We start from the raw sequence: 19255 nt of genomic DNA, 5'->3' as shown, positions 1-19255 counted from the left end.
GAAAGAGTAAAGCATATAGATTTATAAAGTTTGGACACCAAAATAAGACTCTCCCCATTTTTACAAGCTCATTGTCCCATAGCGGCATATTGGAGTGGAACAGAATATAATAATCATTCTCACTTCTGTCTTACCAAGAGGAAATGCAGATTCAGAGAAATAAACTGATGTAATCTAGATCACAAAGCATGTTACTTTCAGAAGCAAAATTAAGTCTCAAGTGTCATAATTCAAAGTTTGATGTTTTCACCTCACTTAACTGTTCCTTTATACGACCAATACATGAACACCTACATTTTTCTTGCAAAGCACTCTAATATCAGTATCTAATCCTTTAATCACCCTACTCATTTGGATTTCAAAGAGACTGATAAAAGTGAAGAGGCCCTCTTATTTGTCTGGAGATTCACTGATGGCCCAGCCACTAAAGGAAAGAACCTTGGGTGGTAGAGAGTGGGGAATTGGAGTCACTATCATCTTATTTTCCCCTCTTTTCCCAGCCTATTCTTGCCTGCAAAGGAAATTTTCAAATTGTTATTGTAAGAATGTTGCTACTCTGAGCATCTGTGGATGTGAGTACCAGAAAGATTAGGTACAAGCAAGGTTATTTTCCAGGGAAAACAATGGGAAAAAGACATTGAGCTGGAGCACTACTCTGGGTGGAATGAGGGCATCCTCCCAAATTTGTCTCACTCGCCTTGTCACTGGGTCACTATGGTGGCTAAGTATTTGACATCTCCCTCTGAGATCTAGACTTCAATAATTGAACTTGGATTTCTTTCTTTGAACATAGTTTTTTCAGGAATCCGACTTCAAGATCATATATGTGTCGGTGACATGCATTCACAAGTTGAGCACGCTGAGGTTGGACCTATGTGACAGGTGTATATGTGAGTATGAGACTGTGTGGGAGAGTGATGGAGCAACAGCTTGTGCAGGTGATGTGTATCTGAATGCAATGGTTTGTTTAGGGATGTGAAAGCTGTGTTTTTGTGCAGGTTGTATGGATGTGGTTTGGAGGATAGTGGGGTCTGAGTGTGTAATCTGGGTTGAAATGTCTGATCCATCCTCAGTTGTGTGAGCTTTGTGAGTGTCTTCAGCTTAATTCTGGATTCCAGTCTCTTCCGGTCAAGAGACTTGGTAAGGGAGGTTACTAATTGACACTCTGTGACACTCAGATGTGAAAATCCAGGAGAATTGCTCTAGAGGTTTAATCCATAGTGCTTATTCTTAGGGAAAGAATAGGGAGAGGTTGGAAAAGGGGGAAAGAAATGAAGAAGGGAAATTTTCCATAGGGAATTTTCAAGGAAAGTGAAAATAAAATCCAGTAATTTTTATTTATTTTGTCTTTCTTTCTCTTACTTTTTCTCTTATTTCCTTTTCTTCTTTTTCTCTGCTTTCCTCCTGAATTATGTGTATCCCACCGAATTTCTAGACATCCCAGGTCCATGGTATTCTGTGTGCATAGGGCATCACTAATGCTATATGCAAACAGAGCATCAAGAAATGGCTGCGGACATTCTCACACTACATCATCCCATAGCTTCAATTTTACAAACAAAAGTTCCAAAATAAATTATTGAGAATTTCAAGAACAAGGTAGCAGAACATTGAATCAAGCACAGGACCCTTCTGAGCATGGACCTTATGCTACTGTCCAGATTTCATGCCCAGAAAGCTAGCCCTGGGAGTGAATATCAGTCTTCTAGCCAGATCCACTCATACGTTTTGACATTAGTCATATTTTTTAGCCTTTGCGCCAAGGATTCCTTCCATCGAAGCCTTCAGAGTCCTGCATTATTCTCCCTTGTCCATACACATCTACTGTCATATTAATACAAACCAGTGGTCTTCAAAAATTTTTGCCTGGGTGCTTTCTAAAAGAACTTGGAAATAGTATATACCCCCTCAAAAATGTTAAGTTGACATCTAAAAATTATCATTTAATATTTAAATAAAACATGAGAACATGATGTAATCTATGCAGAAATAGAAGTACCATGATGTACACCTGAAATTTGTACAATGTTATAAACCAATGTTGCTGCAATAAAAAAAATAAACAACAAAAAAAACAGAAAATAATTAAATAGTAGAAAAGGACAGCATGTTCAGTATATTGTGAATGTTGATATTTTAAAATAAAACTGCCCCATCAGTCTTAGGTGTGTCTTAGAGGATCTAAGTATCCTAGAAATTTTCTTCCACCTATTATCCACGCAAAAATACATGAACAAGGTTTCCTTAACAGTCATAAATTTAAGATTACTGCTTTGTCTCTTTGATGTCAGTCCATTTTCCTACATATTAATTTTTATGCTTAAAAATCTTGGGATGATCACTTTTTGTCATTTTTTGCAGTAACAGTATGCATGTAAATTAGAATTATTTATTTTTCCTCTAATCAATAGGCTCCAATTGTTAAAATGTTCTATAATTACAATTATTTTAAGTATACATTAATAGAAGCAATATAAAAACTTTAATTTCATAAATCGTTAAATGAAAACCTATTTTTTTGAAAATACACTCTTTAATAAGACTGATGGAGTTTTTCTTATGTTTCCTTAGAGTATACATTCAAGAATCAATATTGATGGAATGAGACAAGACTCATCCTCAGTTAATCTTAATTTAATTTTTATTAAGCTAAGCTCTGAGAACCATTGTTTTCATATAAATAACTGAGCTGATGGTGGAGGGAGTTTGTATTGTAGGGAACGTGGCCAAAATAGAGAGTTAGTAACTGCTGGAATCAACTTCTACTCTGAGAAAGGAGATTCAGGTTATCAGAAGCTCAAATGAGAAATTCCCCAAGCTGGGACCCAGACTTGTAAGGATGGGCCACAGAGAGCTGCTGCTGGTGCAGCTGAGCAACGTGATAAGGCTGTTTTGAGATAAGGGTGAAAAGAAAATTGGAACCAATTGCTTCCGTTAGAATCCACTGCTGTTGCCAAGGATGAAACAGTTGTTTGGTTGAGAGTGACAGGAACGGAAAACTAACAGGAAAAGCAAATCTCTTATCCTTCTTCCAGCTTTTCAGTCTGCATCTAATGTCTTTTACTGCTAGAGCATAACAATATATTTAATTTCAAAACTTCCAAATACTTCCAAAATACTCTGATCTAAAGCCATATATTATTCTAAAAGTAAATATGTATAACATAGGACAGCAAGCCCTAGGCGGATATATGGTGATTTAATAAATAATTAAAGTGGCTTGCCCTGAGTCAGAAATTGAAATAATCCCTTTTCTTGTTACCTACAAGGGTCAATGCACCAGAGAAGAACATGAGGAAGCATGAAATTGAAATTTAAATGTTTTTTCAGGTGACAGGTTTTTTTGGAAGCTAAGTTTAGCTAAGTTTGTAACCATAAACCTAACAAAGTAAATATCACTGACACTGATCTCTTAATACAAGAGATGGTTTATCTGGCAGTTTAGGCTTTGTTCTTGCATCAAACTAGCTGCTTGTTACCTATCTGGGATCAATCTTATCATTTGTTTTCTCTGATGTTATCCCTAGGACTGCTTAATGCTCTAGAAAAAAATCACAAATATCCACAAATTAACACAATGTAATTCATGGCCCCACACTTCAGCAATCATTCCACTTGATCCAGTTAATTTTCTTTATCATTCCCCTTAATTTCCATTTCAAACATCCATTGCTATCTTAGAGCCTGCTGCACCACTGATACTCAGCAGGTAGTATGTTTAGAATTTGGTGACTACTTAACTAGATATGGGGAACGAATGAGGGAAAGGATGTGTAGAATGAAAATTAAGTTTCTGGCTTAGTCAGCTACAAAATTCATGTCATTCATTGTGAAAAGGAACATGTTGACTTTAAAGTTCCTATAAAACAACCAATTAGAGGTGCCAAGTTGTCAGTTGGAAAACAAGAAATAAATTAGAGCTGAAGTTATGGATAATTGATTAATGTGTCTGAAACAGTGAAAGTCTGTTTTTTCTTTCCAAAATAATTCAGAGATGGTATATAGAGTCAAAATTGAAGCTGGCTTAGAAGAGAACCACGGATAATGTTAATATTTAGGAAACAAATGAGGGAGAGTCATTTGTAAAGGAAATTGAAGAGGGAGAGACATGGCGATAGGTGGAGGATGAGGAAAGAGTGACATTACAAGTCTAAGAAAGGAGAAAAAAATCAAAAAAGAGTGGAAGACAACTGTATCAATCTCTGGACCAAAAGTCCATTGTATTTAGTAATATTGAGGTCACAGGTGACAATGGAAGCACAGTTGTGTGGTGTGATATTACTAAAATACAGTTAATTATGGAGTTGATGAGGAACAAGAAAGAAGAGACAGTGAGAGGATGTGGATGGCCCATGAAGATGTCCGTGGGAGTGGGTCACATTGTGATGACTCACCCCAAGCTGTAGTAAATGCACTTCTCCTTACAAGACTTGAGGAATAGAAGGGATTAGATGTTTCCACTATAATGTTAATAGGTCAGGAGAAGTAGAGAGATGAGGATAAAATACGTCTCTTTCATTGTTTAATCTGTAAAGGAAGGGAAATCTGTATACATTGAAAAGCTTAAGCAGAAGGTTTCAGGTTTTTAAAAATCACTTTGTTGGGGCAGCACCCGTGGCATAGTGGTTAACTTCGGCACATTCTGCTTTGTTGGCCCAGGTTTGCAGGTTTGGATCCCAGGCACGGACCTACACCACTCATCAGCCACACTGTGGTGGCAACCCACATATAAAGTAGAGGAAGATTGGTACAGATGTTAGCTCAGCAATAATCTTCCTCAAGAAAAAAACAGAGGAAGATTGGCAACAGATGTTATCTCAGGGCTAATTTTACTCAGAAAAAAAAATCACTCTGTCAATAGAGCAAACGAGTGGCTGGGTGCTGGCAGATTTGGTTCAGGAACCAATTAGGAATCTGTTTTGGTAATTCAGATGGTGAAGGTCTAATCTTAGGCAGATATGATATCAATGAAGTAATTAAACGATTTGAAGAAACATTGTAAGATGTGACAACTAATTGAACAACACAGTTGAGAGAAAATAGTTAAAGACAAGCAGGAGTTTTCAGGGCAGGGCTGATAATGACAGTGCCCTTAATAAGAAAGTATAAAGAAATAATAGTGGGCCTTTGCCTGTCCTTCCTCAGTGAAATCAGAAGACCTCTTTTGATCCTTAGTGACCACATAAGCACTCTCCAAAACCCCACTACTGACTGGAGGCCGTGTCTCAGACATCCACTCTGTCTGTTCTCTCTAAAAGGAGAGTAGATGATGGTGAAGGGAGGGCAGTAACATTTACTGCATTACTGCCATGTGCCAAGTAAGTAAAGATTCCATTTGATTCTTAGAACTACTCAGTGAAGAAGGTCATAAGATATTATCATCTCTACTTTAAAGAAGAGGAGGCTGAGGTTTAGATTACAATTTAGTGTCATACAACTGGTAACTGACCGCCTTGGTATAAACACCAGGTATCATTTCAAAAACTACTATTTTCCCACCTATGCCATACTTGCTCCCTTTTCCCAAATTGATTTGCTGGTTTTTATATCTATCATAATGCCTTGGTCGTAATTTCTTAATTCCTATGTCTACCAATTAATGAGGTAATGTCAGAGAAAATGGCAGGGAGTACTTCCAAAAGCAGCCACTCAACCTATTTCTGGGAGAGCCGAAACTGTAATTGAGTCTTGGTTTGGTGTTGTGGGGCTTAGCATAAGTGACTCAATTTGTGCCAGTTGTCTTATTATGTTTTATTTATTTTTTCGGTGAGGAAGATTAGCTCTGAGCTAACATCTGTTGCCAATCGTCCTATTTTCGTTGAGAAAGATTGACCCTGGGCTAACATCCGTGCCCATCTTCCTCTACTTTATATGTGGGATGCCTGCTACAATATGGCGTGATAAGCGGTGTGTGGGTCCACCCCCGGATCTGAACCTGCGAACCCTGGGCCACCAAAGTGGAGCGCGCAAACTTAACCACTATGTCACTGGGCCAGCCCCCTGTGGTCTTGTTTTTAACACTTTTTTCTCCTGCGTATAAGCAATGGTGGAAGCATCTCGCTTCTCTAAATTTCTTGGCCCCATAGTTGAGAAGATTCATAGTCCTGCCTTTATAGATTAATTTCTCACTGATTTCCCACTCACTCTTTAAGTCTTATTAACCTCTCTTGTTCTTCCATCCATCCTCCTCCTCCAGCGCTCCCTTTCAAGCCCTCATGCCTGTGTTCATGTTTTCATATTTGCCAGAAAGGACCCTTCTCTTTTATTTTCCTGTCCTCTCCCTTCTGCTTGAAGCTCACTGCATTTGTTTACTTTTGCTGTTGTAAGAAATTATCACAAATTAGCAGCTTAAAATAACAACAATCTACAAATTCCCATGACTAAAATCATGTCTAAAGTTGAAGGAATGACTGGATTTGTAGTTACTTTTGTTAACATAAACCTTATGCCACAGAGTTTTAGAGTAGAGATTCTGACCTTATATACAAAAAGACAATATTTTCTTTTCAGATAGGAAAATTTAAAGAGATAGACTTATGAGAAAGGAACAATAGACACAGGATTCAGATCTATCTATACATATTGTTCAGGTCTTGGGTGATTTCCTGACCTTTTCCCATGACAATCAGTGTGACTCTGAGAAGATCTAGGAGTACATGAAGTGATGCACTTAATCCTTTGGTCTGACTTATGTATAAGTGGGATTCTTTAATAGCTACTGCATTTTCAGCCTGGTTAGTCTCAGTCAGACATTAGATGTCTGAGAGGTTCTTTCTAAACCCAACTTCTTGTACTGTCCTCCCTGGTCTGGTTCAGGATGCGTCTCTTCTTACTAATTGCTATTTTTCCCAGCTATATCTGTTAGCATTTTCCTAGAAATTAGTTAAGCAAGCTATTCAAGAATTTATTCTTAATGAGTTATACCCTTAAGTCAATATGTATTCCCAATTGTTTTACTTTCGAGACCCGGTGTTTGAGATATAAACATAACCACTACTGTCTATTAAGTGCTGTATGGCAGCCAATATACAAAATGCCTTGCATGCCTTGTGTTGTTTAATCATCTCAATCATTCTATGATGTACGTATGATTATAACCTATTTTACAGGTGAAGAAATAAAGCTGTATGTGGGTTAGAAACTTTCTCAGGGCAAGCGGTGGAACCTAGGCTCAAGCTCAGGTCCATCTAGCTCAAAACTTTATCAGCTAATCCTCATTACCTAGGTTGGCTCCCTATTAGGTTTTCAACAAACTTTTGTGAAGAAGGCAGAATGGTGCAGTGTCCTCATCATCTTCTGGACCAAGGCAAACACCTTCTATAATTTCACCTATAATTATACTATGTATGTGGTCAGACACAGTGTAGCAGTGCTTCTAATGATTCTTGGGGTCAATTTCATGGATGAAACAGGTGAGAATTTCACATGTTATAATAAATACAAATGATTAAATGAATCTATATGGGGCTTAAACACTCTTCATAGCATTCAGTGTTTCTTGTGAATATTTATCTTATCCGCATAAGCTTAGTTAGAAGACTTAGGTTAAATATTCTATCACTAACAAACTGTATAAATTTGAAATGTCCTTTTCCTTTCTAGGATCTAATGAACTCTTCTATAAAATGAGGGTCTAGATACGGTATTCTTGCAGGTCCCTTCCAGTTCTGATCTTTCCTCATCCTGCATGCCCTTGTGGGTGATGAAATACTAAGTCAGAAGGATATGGAACACTGTAGATGCCCCCTGTTCCCAGCAGCCCATGAGTACCTGAGCCGATATAAGCTCAAGGGACTGCCCGGTTGCAGCCTTACATTGCTGAGGCCAGGGAGCTGGCAGAGGTAACTGGAGCTGTGGGCAGAACATGCAGGACATCCACTAATCCTCGTCCTTTCTCTGCACCTTCCATGCATAGAGCTCTCTCACATAGGTAAGTTGGAGTGTCAGACAATCCAGACTGAGGCCTTAAGGCACTCTGCCCCTAACTTAGAAATCTGAGTGCTATAATATGACAATCTGAAGGAAGGAAGGTTATCTCTAATCTGAGTCTTTTATTTTTTTCCTGCATGCTTTCACCTTTATCCCCTTCCTAGTTCTATATTTTCTATCTGTTGCTCTTGTTCTCTGAAAATCTGCCATGCTTCCTGCTTCAGACCTTACTTTCTCAGCAGGAATACCCCACCAGGCTATATTTCGAATGTAGACGTCTTGGTATGAATAAGGATCCCCCTTTTCTCAAAATAATCTTGTATAGCGGGTATATAAAAAGATATGGGCTGCTCTGGAAGCCACTTTGAAAGACCCTACTTAAGCGCTAGAACACTCCAGAATCAAGGGTGTTTGCATATTGCATACAGAGGCCAACAAAAATGTTTATGAAGAGTTTTCAGGTAGGGAAAACAAAGAGGTCTGAAGAATACATAATGGAGAAAAAAATCACATCCTGAGAAGAAAGGATAGAGGAGTCTTCATTCAGATGGAGGAGCAAAGGCAGATGTAAGGATGGAGGTGAGGGTGTAGAGCAGGCTTCAGAACTCAGAGTTGCAAAGAGTTTTGGTCCTAAGAGTTTTCACAACTGTCCACTTTTGGATCTTCATAATCTCATTAGCTAACTTTCTTAGCATCTCAATTTACAACGAAGAAATTCAAAACCCCAAAGGGATAGTGACTTAGTGAGTGTATCTCCTGTTCAAGACCTTACATTAAGCATGGCAGGGACTGAAACAATGGACGAGGCAGGGCTGAGTCCCTGGAGCTGGTGAGTCAGGAGGGAAGGTAGGACACACAATGCTATACTGCAGGGAAGACAGAGAAACGAGGCCAAAAGGTGATGCTAACTTACAGCTATGAGAGTAGTGGGAGAGAAGTTACTCCCACTGGCAATGACCAGTCAAGTGTTCATGGAGGATGGCGTCATTGATCCTAGGCCCTGGAGGATGGTCAAATGGGTATGTTCACACGTTCTGGGCAAACTGTGGTAGCTGCGGAGCTGAGGTTCATGTCTGGATAACAGCGAATAGACCGATATGGGTATCCTAAGGTACAAGGAAGGAAATTTTGAGAATTGAGCCCACAAATATTGATATAGTATTGACCGTGGAGAGACTTTAATTCTAGGCTAATGAGTTTGGATTTGATCCTATGGTAAAGAAGCATACAAAGTTTCCAATCAGAACAGTGCCATTTTTAGATTTGCCTTTAAAAATTGTTAGTGTTAGGGCTCGCCCAGTGGCATAGTGGTTAAGTTTGCATGCTCCACTTCAGTGGCCCCGGGTTCGCCGATTCAGATCCCATGTGCTAACCTACACACCGCTCATCAAGCCATGCTGTGGCAGCATCCCACATGCAACATAGAGGAAGAACGGCACAGATGCTAGCTCAGACCCAATCTTCCTCAAAAAATAAAGAAAGAAAGAAAGAAAGAAAGAAAGAAAGAAAGAAAGAAAGAAAGAAAGAAAGAAAGAAAGAAAGAAGGAAGGAAGGAAGGAAGGAAGGAAGGAAGGAAGGAAGGAAGGAAGGAAGGAAGGAAGGAAGGAAGGAAGGAAGGAAGGAAGGAAGGAAGAAAGAAAGGAAGAAAGAAAGAAAATTAGTCCTACTTCAGATTAGAAAATCAAGTAGAGAGAATCATGAGATTTATTAGGAGACTGTTATTATGGTATAGAATTCAGTTTGTTGAGCCTGATATGTGTGAGTGCAGGTGGAAGGAAATGGAGAAGGTTACCGAAGGCCAAATACAGAAGGTTACAAAGTGAATACACTTTGGAGTAGCTATTTTCATTGGTTGTTACCTGGTATAATGTATTAAGTAAAAAAGAAAGAGTTAAAGTGATGTTTGGATTTTGATTCTCAGTAGTAGGCATAATAATGATATTATTCAAAGAGATGGAGACCACAGATGAGATGCCATTCCATGGGATAGAGAAATGATTATTAATCCAGTGGCTTTCATGAGCGAGGTGCTAATCAGCTAGGAAGAAATGATTAAGAAATGACTTTCAATAAATTAAATTATTCAGGGAGAAAAGTGGTACCATAAGTTAAATGGAGAAAGAATGAAAAGATGAGTGAAAACGTAGGAGTTTGGCTGGATGGCTTTGATGAATGGCTGGAAGATTATCTCTATGGATGGATATCTTTGTCTCCATTTCTCTTCTGTGTGGATGATTATATGGAAGACCTGAGAGACTATACAGGAGTAAGGAAACTGGGGAGTAATGATAAGGTAATAAGTGTTCAGGAGCATGAGAGAGTAGAAAGAGGAAAAGTTAATGGTTTGACAAATAAGTGGAATGCTCAGACAGAGTCCGGAATAGTCAAGAAAGTAGTGATCAGGAGAATTTTGTCTTGAACAAAATTATGCCCATAGATTGACAAAGAAAAGAGTTCGTAGAGTTGAATGTGAAAAAATGAATGGTGGCAATAGGTACAGCTGTAAATGAAGGCAACGTGACCAGTTTAGCCAGCTGGACAAACAGACATCTTAGACAGTTCCAGAAATCTTGGTGACAAGGAGAAACAAGGATGAGTGATTTGGTGAAAAAAAAACGATTAATGCTATAAAGTCAGGGACTGGATGGTATAGAAAAGTGCTAAAATATTAGGCCTAGGCCATGGATAAAACTGTGTGTTTGTCTTCTTTGCAGGATAGTGGTCCTAGGATCTAAGTAATAGTCCCAGCATGGGACGTAACCTTCGCAACAGCTCAGAGTTGCCTCCTTTCACCCTGACAGGGCTCCCAGGGCTGGAGACCTCCCAACACTGGATGTTTCTGCTCCTTGGTACCCTCTACATGGTCTCCATTACGGGCAATGTCCTTATCCTTTTCATTATCAAGGAGGAACAGAGCTTGCATCAGCCTATGTACTACTTCCTGTCCTTGTTATCAGTTAATGGCCTAGGTGTGTCTTTTTCCACACTGCCCACGGTGCTGGCCACGTTTTGCTTCCACTTAAGGAAGATCAGCTTTGATTCTTGCGTGGTTCAAATGTTCTTTATCCACTTCTTCTCCTTCGTGGAGTCTGGGATCCTGCTGGTTATGAGCTTTGACCGCTATGTGGCCATCTGTAACACACTGCGCTATGTCACAGTGCTCACTGATGCCCGTGTGGCATGCATGGGAGTGTGTGTTATCATCCGCAGTTTCTGCATGGTTTTCCCACTGCCTTTGCTTCTTAAGAAGTTGCGCTTCTGCAAGGCCAATGTACTCTCCCATGCCTATTGCCTGCATCCAGATCTGATCCGCCTGCCCTGTGGCGACATCACAATGAATAATATTTTTGGTCTATTCACTGTTATCTCTAGCTTGCTTTGGTCTGGACTCTGCATTTCTTCTCCTCTCCTATGTGCTCATACTGCGCTCTGTACTTGCCATTGCATCCCAGGGGGAACGGTTAAAGACACTCAACACATGTGTGTCACACATGTGGGCTGTGCTGACCTTCTACGTGCCCATGGTTGGTGTGTCCATGGCTGCTGGCTATGGGAGGCATGCTCTACAGTATGTGCACACACTCATGTCCCTTATTTATCTCTTTGTTCGTCCAATGCTCAACCCTGTTATCTATTCCATCAAAACCAAAGAGATTCGTTGGAGGCTTTGCAAAATACTACTGAGAACCAAGTTTTAAGCAGAAATCATGTTGAAAGGCCAAGATTCAATGAATATTTACAAATTCAGAGGATTTGTTACTCCACAAATTTGAGTTTTCAAGACCAGCTTTTTTAAATTTTCTTAGTGAGGAAGATTCGCCCTGAGCTAACATCTCTCACCCATCCTCCTCTTTTTTTGCTTGAGGAAAACCAGCCCTGAGCTAACATCTGTACTAATCTTCCTCCATTTTCTATGTAGGATGCCTCCACAGCATGGCTGGTGAGTGCTGTAGGTCCACCCCTGGGATCTAGGCCAGCAAACCCTGGCCACCAAAGCGGAACGCACGGAACTTTCACCCCTGGGCCATGAGGCCTGCCTCTTCAAGACATGTTTTGACAAGACCTCTTAAATTTCCTTTAGACACTAACCTACTATTAGGATTTCTACCACGAGATGTTTTAAGACAGACTGGCACTAGTTAAGTCTCATGCCAACAGGTTTTGGCAAGGTAAACTGGGTCATAATTGAGCAATAAATATTTGCTCAGTTTTCCTCTTTTTTAACCCCAAAATGTGCATCCTCATAATTAGTCCCTCATTTTGTCCCACTATGTTTTTATTATCCTTGTTTTAAGTGAATCATCACAAAGAAAATTACTTATTACCATGGAAATACTGCCATAACGGATAAAGCATTCTTTTCTCCAAGATTACGGCAAAGGTGGTTCTATTTTTAATCTTTGAGGAAGCTGCATACTATTTTCCACTACAGATGTACTGTTTTACATTCCCACCAACAGTGTGAAAGGGTCCAGTTTTCTCCACATCCTTGGCAACACTTTTCTTTTGTTTTTTTGATAATCGCCATCTTGACAGGTGTGAGGTGATATCTCAGGTATCTCATTGTTGTTTCAATATGTATTTCCTTGATAATTAGAGATGTTGCACCTTTTTGCATGTATCTGTTGGTCATTTGTGAGTCTTCTTTGGTGAAATGTTTATTCAACTCTTTAGTCCATTTTAAAATCAGCTTAACAGCTTTTTCTTTCTTTGTTTTTTTACATCCATTTTTTTTTTTTTTTGAAAGGAAAGATCCACCCAGAGCTAACATCTGTTGCCAGTCTTCCTCTTTGTTTATTTACTTATTTATTGGTCCCCATAGCCCCAGTATATGGTTGTATATGCTAGTTGTAAGTCGTTCTAGTCCTTCTATGGGAGCTGCCACCACAGCATGACAACTGACAGACAAGTAGTGTGGTTCTGCAACCTGAAAGCAAACCCAGGCTGCTGAAGTGGTGAGCACTGAACTTTAACCAGTAGGCCATCAGGGCTGGCTCAGGTTACCAGTTTTTCGCCACTAAATTGTAGGAGTCCTTATGAATTTTGGAGATAAACCCTTTATCAAATACATAGTGTGCAAATATTTTCTCCCATTCCATTGATTGCCTTTACACTCTGTTAGTGGTTTTCTTTGCTGTGCAGATGCCGTTTAGTTTGATGTAGTCCCACTTGTTTATTTTTGTTTTTGTTGCCTGTGCTTTTGATGTCATAACTACATGATCTAGCAATCTCAGTTTTTAGTCTTTATCCAAAAGAATTGAAATCAAGATCTCAAAGAGAATTTAGCACATCCATGTTCATGGCAGCACTACTCACAATAGCCAAGACATGGAAACAACTTAAATGTCCATCAACTGATAAATTGATAAAGAAATAGTGGTATATGCATAAAACAGAATACTATTCAGCCTTAAAAAAGAATAAATTCTACAATATGCAACAACATGGATGACCTTGAGGACGTTATGCTAACGAAATAAACCAGTCACAGAAAGACAAATACTTCATAATTACAGTTATATAAGGAACAGAAAATAGTCAAATTCATAGAATTAAACGTGGAATGATGTTGCCAGGGGCTAGGGGAGGGGAAAATGAGGAGTCACTCATCAATGGGCATAAAATTTCAGTTAATCAAGATGGATAAGCTGTGGAGTTCTGCTGTACAGTTCTGCAGTGCAACATTGTACCCATAGTCAACAATAACGTACTACGCACTTAAAAATTCGTTAAGAGGATAGATATCACGTTGTTTTCTTATGACAATAAAATAAAATACAATACTTTGAAATAAAATAAATTAAAAGTTTATCCATGACACAAGAGCTATAGCTGTGTGTATCAATATTTGTTTCAAATCACACACACTATCTACCCAGCTTTTAAGATGCGATAAATGTAATTGCATATAAATTGTATTAAATGATCTAACCTTCAGTAATAATAACAGTTGGTAAATTTTGGTAGTAGTTTTTTAAGAAAAACAAAAAAGGCAACAGTTAAGAAATTAAGCACTCAATTTCAATATTATAAAAGAATGAAATACTGTACAAAATAATCAATAATAGTTAACAGAAAAGAACTGAATGAATGTGAATGGAAAATAATGAAAATAATCCCATAAATTAATCCTTTAACAAGTTTGCCAAATAGACCAACATCTGGAAAACCTAATCAAAAGAAAAATAAAACTTAGGAATCATATATAATACTAGATTAGAGGTAATTTTAAAATTACATTGGAATGTTCTGTGAGTAATTTGAAATCTTAAGTAAATGATAATTTGGGGAAAATTATAAAATGTAAATAAATGTAGAATTAACCAATAATTGAGAAATAAATGGAAAATTAACAATTATACTCTCACCGTCTCCAACATATTATGGTACAAAACCTTTCACCTAGCATTTCCCTCAAAATTTCAAGAAACAGATCATTATTCTTGTGTATCTTACAACATAGATACAATTGGAAATCTATGCTAAAGGGCAAATATAACCTAGAGAATTGATATAGAAATATATTACATCAGCAAAAAATCCTACAGACTAAACACACTGATGGAACCATATGTATAAATACTAAAAGCTGTTAATACTATTAATCAATATGGACAAAGAACAATAAACATATATCCTCAGATTAAAAGAATGACTCATTTTTCACAAATTTTTCAGTATAATTCTTCATATTAATGAGCGAATTGATGAAAAAATATGTAAGCAATAGTAGACTCCAGAAAAGATATTTAATGAAACCTAAATCCCATCCTACATAGAAATAAAGTAAATTTTTCTATGTATTTTATTAATGTGTTAGATCACATACTTTCTGGTTAAAATAAGGGGAAAATAATTTTGCCATTTTTGGCCATCATAATTTAGTATTTTTTGGAGAAAACTTTGAGCAATATAGTGAAACAAGGCAGAAATGAAGAACTTTATCTTACCCCTTTATCTGTAATTGGATACTAAATCCAGACAATTCTAATTAAACTTTGATTTATCCAATCTTTGCCTCCACCTCACCACGGTTGTTACTTTATTTGGCTCCTTCATTATCACCCGTCACTTCACCTTGGCAGTATCTTCCAAACTGATCTCTTGTTTACGGTTCTTTTCTCTCATTTTTCCACACTTGAGCCAGAATGATCTTCATAAAGAATCTTTCTGATTATAAAACTCTTTATATCCTTGAATGGCTCCTACTGCCTGAGGATAAAGTCCAAAACCCTTAACAAGTTTCTTAGTAATATCATCACTGTATCCATCTCTTATGTCTTACTACTCCTAACCATTCCCCTGTCCCCCCAAAACATTTGCTCCAGTCAGGTTGAACTACAGTAATTTCTGAACCAACAGGCTGCTTTATGCCTCTACAACTTTATTCCGAATGCCTTTACTAGGACTATCTTGTGCATCTTATATACCAGGAAACTGCATACCATTCTAATTATTCATGAAAAACTATTTTCTAGACAGATTGCCATGGGCCAGACACTGGCTCAGCTTTTGGGTTATCTACTCTATGAAGCATTTCTAGGACTTCCTTTGCTGCCTGCCCTCCATCCACCTGGCCCTCTCACCTCCAACAGCAGTACGATAGATGTTTTATTATTTTTATGCTTCTAATGTATTTGTGTAGATTTATACCTCAGCATCTAGATATCATTCTGCCCTTCTCTGTATATAGCTCCCTATTTGAATTGTAAACTTCTTGAAGGAATGGAATGATTGTTAATATTAGAAAGAGTATGAACTTTGTGCAAAGCAGATCACGGCCTTTGAAAAATCCCAACCTCTCTGAGTCTCAATTTACTCATTTGTAAAATTGCTACAAAAATAATCAGATTGTTGCGTTTTTATAAAGTTTAGACATAATGTATGCAAGGTGACTGGTGCGGTGCTTGGCATTTTAATATATACTCAATAAGGAGAACTCTTAATTTTATAGTAACCAAATTATCCTCAGAGCTTAATATTGTACAGTTTATACAGTAGCTTTCAATAAATATTTATGGACTGGATCAATGAATGAATGCAACCATTTTATTATTATTTACAAGTGATATAATGTGTGGATCAAGAAAATACAAATGCTAAAAGGGAAAGGTTACTGAAAATTAAGAAAATTTTCCAAATGTAATAAAATAATTCAGAACTAGCAATTTCAAAAATGTAGGAAATATTTCAACTAATAAATATTTCAATTCTTAAACTTAAAAAAGTTAATTCATCTCAGTAATATTTTAATTAGAAATTTTATGGAAGAAAAGTTTAAGTATTATTGGAAGGTTTTAAAATAAACTTGAATGAATGGACACAGAAGTATGTGTCTAGTTGGAGAGATTAAACAAATATTAAAAGTGCCGTATCTTCCTAATTCAATTTACTGAATTCTGAACATTTTTCGAATACAACTACATGATTTTAAAGTTAACTTAGAATTTTTGTACTATTGAGATTACCCTTCCTCAAAAGTGCTAAAAGTGAGAGCTGGGACAGGAGTAGGTAGACCTCCCAAACGTTAAAACATGAGGGAAAAAGCCCTCAATGACGTACTTTTCTATACAACGTATGCATTACGTTTTTAATAAAATGAGACAGATAGAGAGAGACAGAGACTCAGGCAAATGAGAATAATCTGAGAGTTCCTAGAGGTGAGTCTTACAGGGTAGAGGTTTGAGGGAAAAAACAAAAGAGCTAAACTAATTAAAATAGAAGTTATTAAGAATGAGGACGTTGAGGTCTAGAGAGAGAAATGGATTTTCCCAAGCTCACACAGTAAGGGCATGCCAGAGCCAGTGTTAAATCCCAGGTCTCCTGACCCAGCTCAGCCCATTCCCCTAAGCCACCTTGGTCCCTATATGGCTTCAGCTAAAGGAAAGGTTCCGGGTTCCAGGGGCAGAAAATGTTGAGTCCAGCATTGGAGACACGTACTTTTTGCATCATTTTCTCCACATGAATCTGCCTTTAGCCACTTCCTATGTTCAAAAGTACCTGAGAAATGTGTACCTCTATTTTCCTTTTCAATTTTTTCTCTAACACCTAGTTATGCCTCAAAGACCTCAGTCAGATATTAGAGAGTCTTACAGCTCTTTTTGAAATGGAGGTTTTTATCATTTACTTGTTACGCACTATGAGGCAAGCTCCCTTAGTGGGCCTCAGTTTCCACATCTGTCAAGGATTAAAAGAGTAAGTGGATGTAAACTTCCTTGCCAAGTATATAGCACATAGTATGTGCTCAATAAATACTGATTTTTTTTTCTCACTGTATTATTTGTGTCACACACATCCAAACAACCCGCAGGGTCAGCCGCCACTAGTTAGAGTAAAGAATAAGATCCTGGGACTGCCAGGATGTCTTTTCCCCACAAATACTACAAGTTATTTCTCTATGTGCAGATTGGTTTTTGCCTTGCCCTGCAAGGAATCCTGCTTTCATTGAAGCCTGTTTTCTTCTCTCTTCCCTTTCTGAGCCCTTTATATTAGCTCAGTTCTCTTCTGTTTTTTTCTATTTTGTATGAGGCTCTGTATGAAGATGAGAGTTATACTCGGGGGAGAAACAAGAAAGAAACAAGTTTGTTCAGTCCTGTATCCCAAGTGTCACACTTATGGAGGGGAGACAAGCATGCACAGACTGAGTTCATGACCAGCAATCACACAGGAAAGCTGCCACTGACTTTCTGGGAACCACAGGAAGACCTGAGTTCTATATAGCCCAGGAAAAGCAGGAAATTTGACAGAGTGATAATGCTGCATTACATACCATCGCAGCATCTCTGTGGCCTTCGGATACCTAGGGCACCCAGATTCCCTTCCTCCTCCATTTTCCTCAGAAAGGACTGAGATTATGTCTGGCCTTGCTTTGTAAGTGGCTGGAGAGGAAGAAGAAAGGGAAAATAGTGACATGTGTTTCTGGAGTTCCTCTCCCAAAGGAGGGTGCTTTATAAGCCTGAAACATGTCTGCTGGATGAAAAGTCTTCTAGCCTTCTCTATCTTCCTTCATTAGGAGGGAATGAACATGAAAGGGTTTCCAAAACATCAGAATGATAGGAGATTAAAAAATATAATCACAGTCACAAAGATATGGTCGTGGGTTAGCCTCTAGAAATTGAGCAAGTAATACGTAAGTGCCACTATAAGAAACTGTGAGTAAATGAAATACAAGAGGGTAAAAAATTGCTCATGTGGGTGAGTGGGTTAATAACAGTGGGAAAGTAGAAGTCTACAAACATGTAGGTAGAGTGTTGAGTCTGTATACAAACCTACGTGTATATCTGACTGTTATGCATATATAAATGCTGCATATATGTCTGTGTGGACAGAGAGTATGAGTGTGACTAGGCGTGTGCATGTTAAAAAGTAAAAAAGTCAGAGGGGGTGTCAAATATATTAGTATAACAGGGTTAAGATTCTGTGAGAGAGAAAGGTGTCAGCGAGGGTTATTAATAAGATGAATGAGATCCATAGCAATGGGACAGAATTTCAGAATTCATACTAATGAATTGTGAAGGTAGATGAATCTGTCTATGTGAATAAAGGATATATTAAGAGTATGTATAACCGTGTAAGGATGTGAAAGTCTATATTTGGAACAACGCCCTCCTACAGACTGAATGTTAGTATACTTATAGAAAATTGAAGAAAGATGGCATACTTTTTCCAAAAACAGGAACAGCTTTGTGCCTTTGCACAAACATATGGTTTCTTTGTTGTTTTTTTGCAACAGCTCTGCCAATGAAAGGCTGATGTCCAGAGGCAGTAAATTTCCTCCATATTGCACTGCACCTTTCTCTCCATGAACAACCACATATCATAATTCCGACTAGCTCTGGGGAATGCTCTCATTAATCAGTGACAAATCTGAATTAAGTAACATTTTCAAGGAAATATTTAAGTACTTCCAAGTGTTCTTGATAACTCAAATTCCCAGTGTCCTTTTGTAATAACTATTTATGAATTGTAGTTAACATATTTCCATTTAATGATGCTTCTAAAATACATTAACATTGTGGATAATATAGTTTAACTTTCTTTTTAACTACTTTATATTTTTAACCGTTTATCAATGTCTTCCTTCTTCCATAAAACAGAGGGAAATATTAGCCCAGCCCCGGGCTAATGATTATAAAATATGAGGAAAAGAAGATTGCCTGCTTTTTCCCCAAACCAGTGATTTCATGAATGCATCAGTTTCCAACTCGGTAGACAACATCTGCTGTGTCTCTTACTCTCTGGTTTCTTGTCCTCTAGTAAGTGAAACTCTCAGATGTTTCTAAGTCAGAAGGTCTGACCTTGAAAAGTGCCCTGGATTCCTCCTGCG

At 38.0% G+C, this 19255-nt stretch overlaps 1 protein-coding gene across 1 annotated transcript; it reads left to right on the top strand.

Annotated features, from left to right (window-relative positions):
* The first annotated feature begins 10678 nt into the window (after positions 1–10678).
* Positions 10679–11627, top strand: LOC131408040 (olfactory receptor 51I2-like). Its single transcript, XM_058544608.1, is given in 2 exon segments — positions 10679–11305; positions 11307–11627. Coding segments are annotated over 2 exon segments (948 nt in total).
* Positions 11628–19255: the final 7628 nt, after the last annotated feature.

The sequence above is a fragment of the Diceros bicornis genome, chromosome 7 (genome assembly GCF_020826845.1).
Source record: "Diceros bicornis minor isolate mBicDic1 chromosome 7, mDicBic1.mat.cur, whole genome shotgun sequence".
In the NCBI taxonomy this organism is placed as follows: Eukaryota; Metazoa; Chordata; class Mammalia; order Perissodactyla; family Rhinocerotidae; genus Diceros; species Diceros bicornis.
The sequence above is the reverse complement of the archived record's forward strand: the minus strand, read 5'-3'. Positions and strand labels throughout refer to the sequence as shown.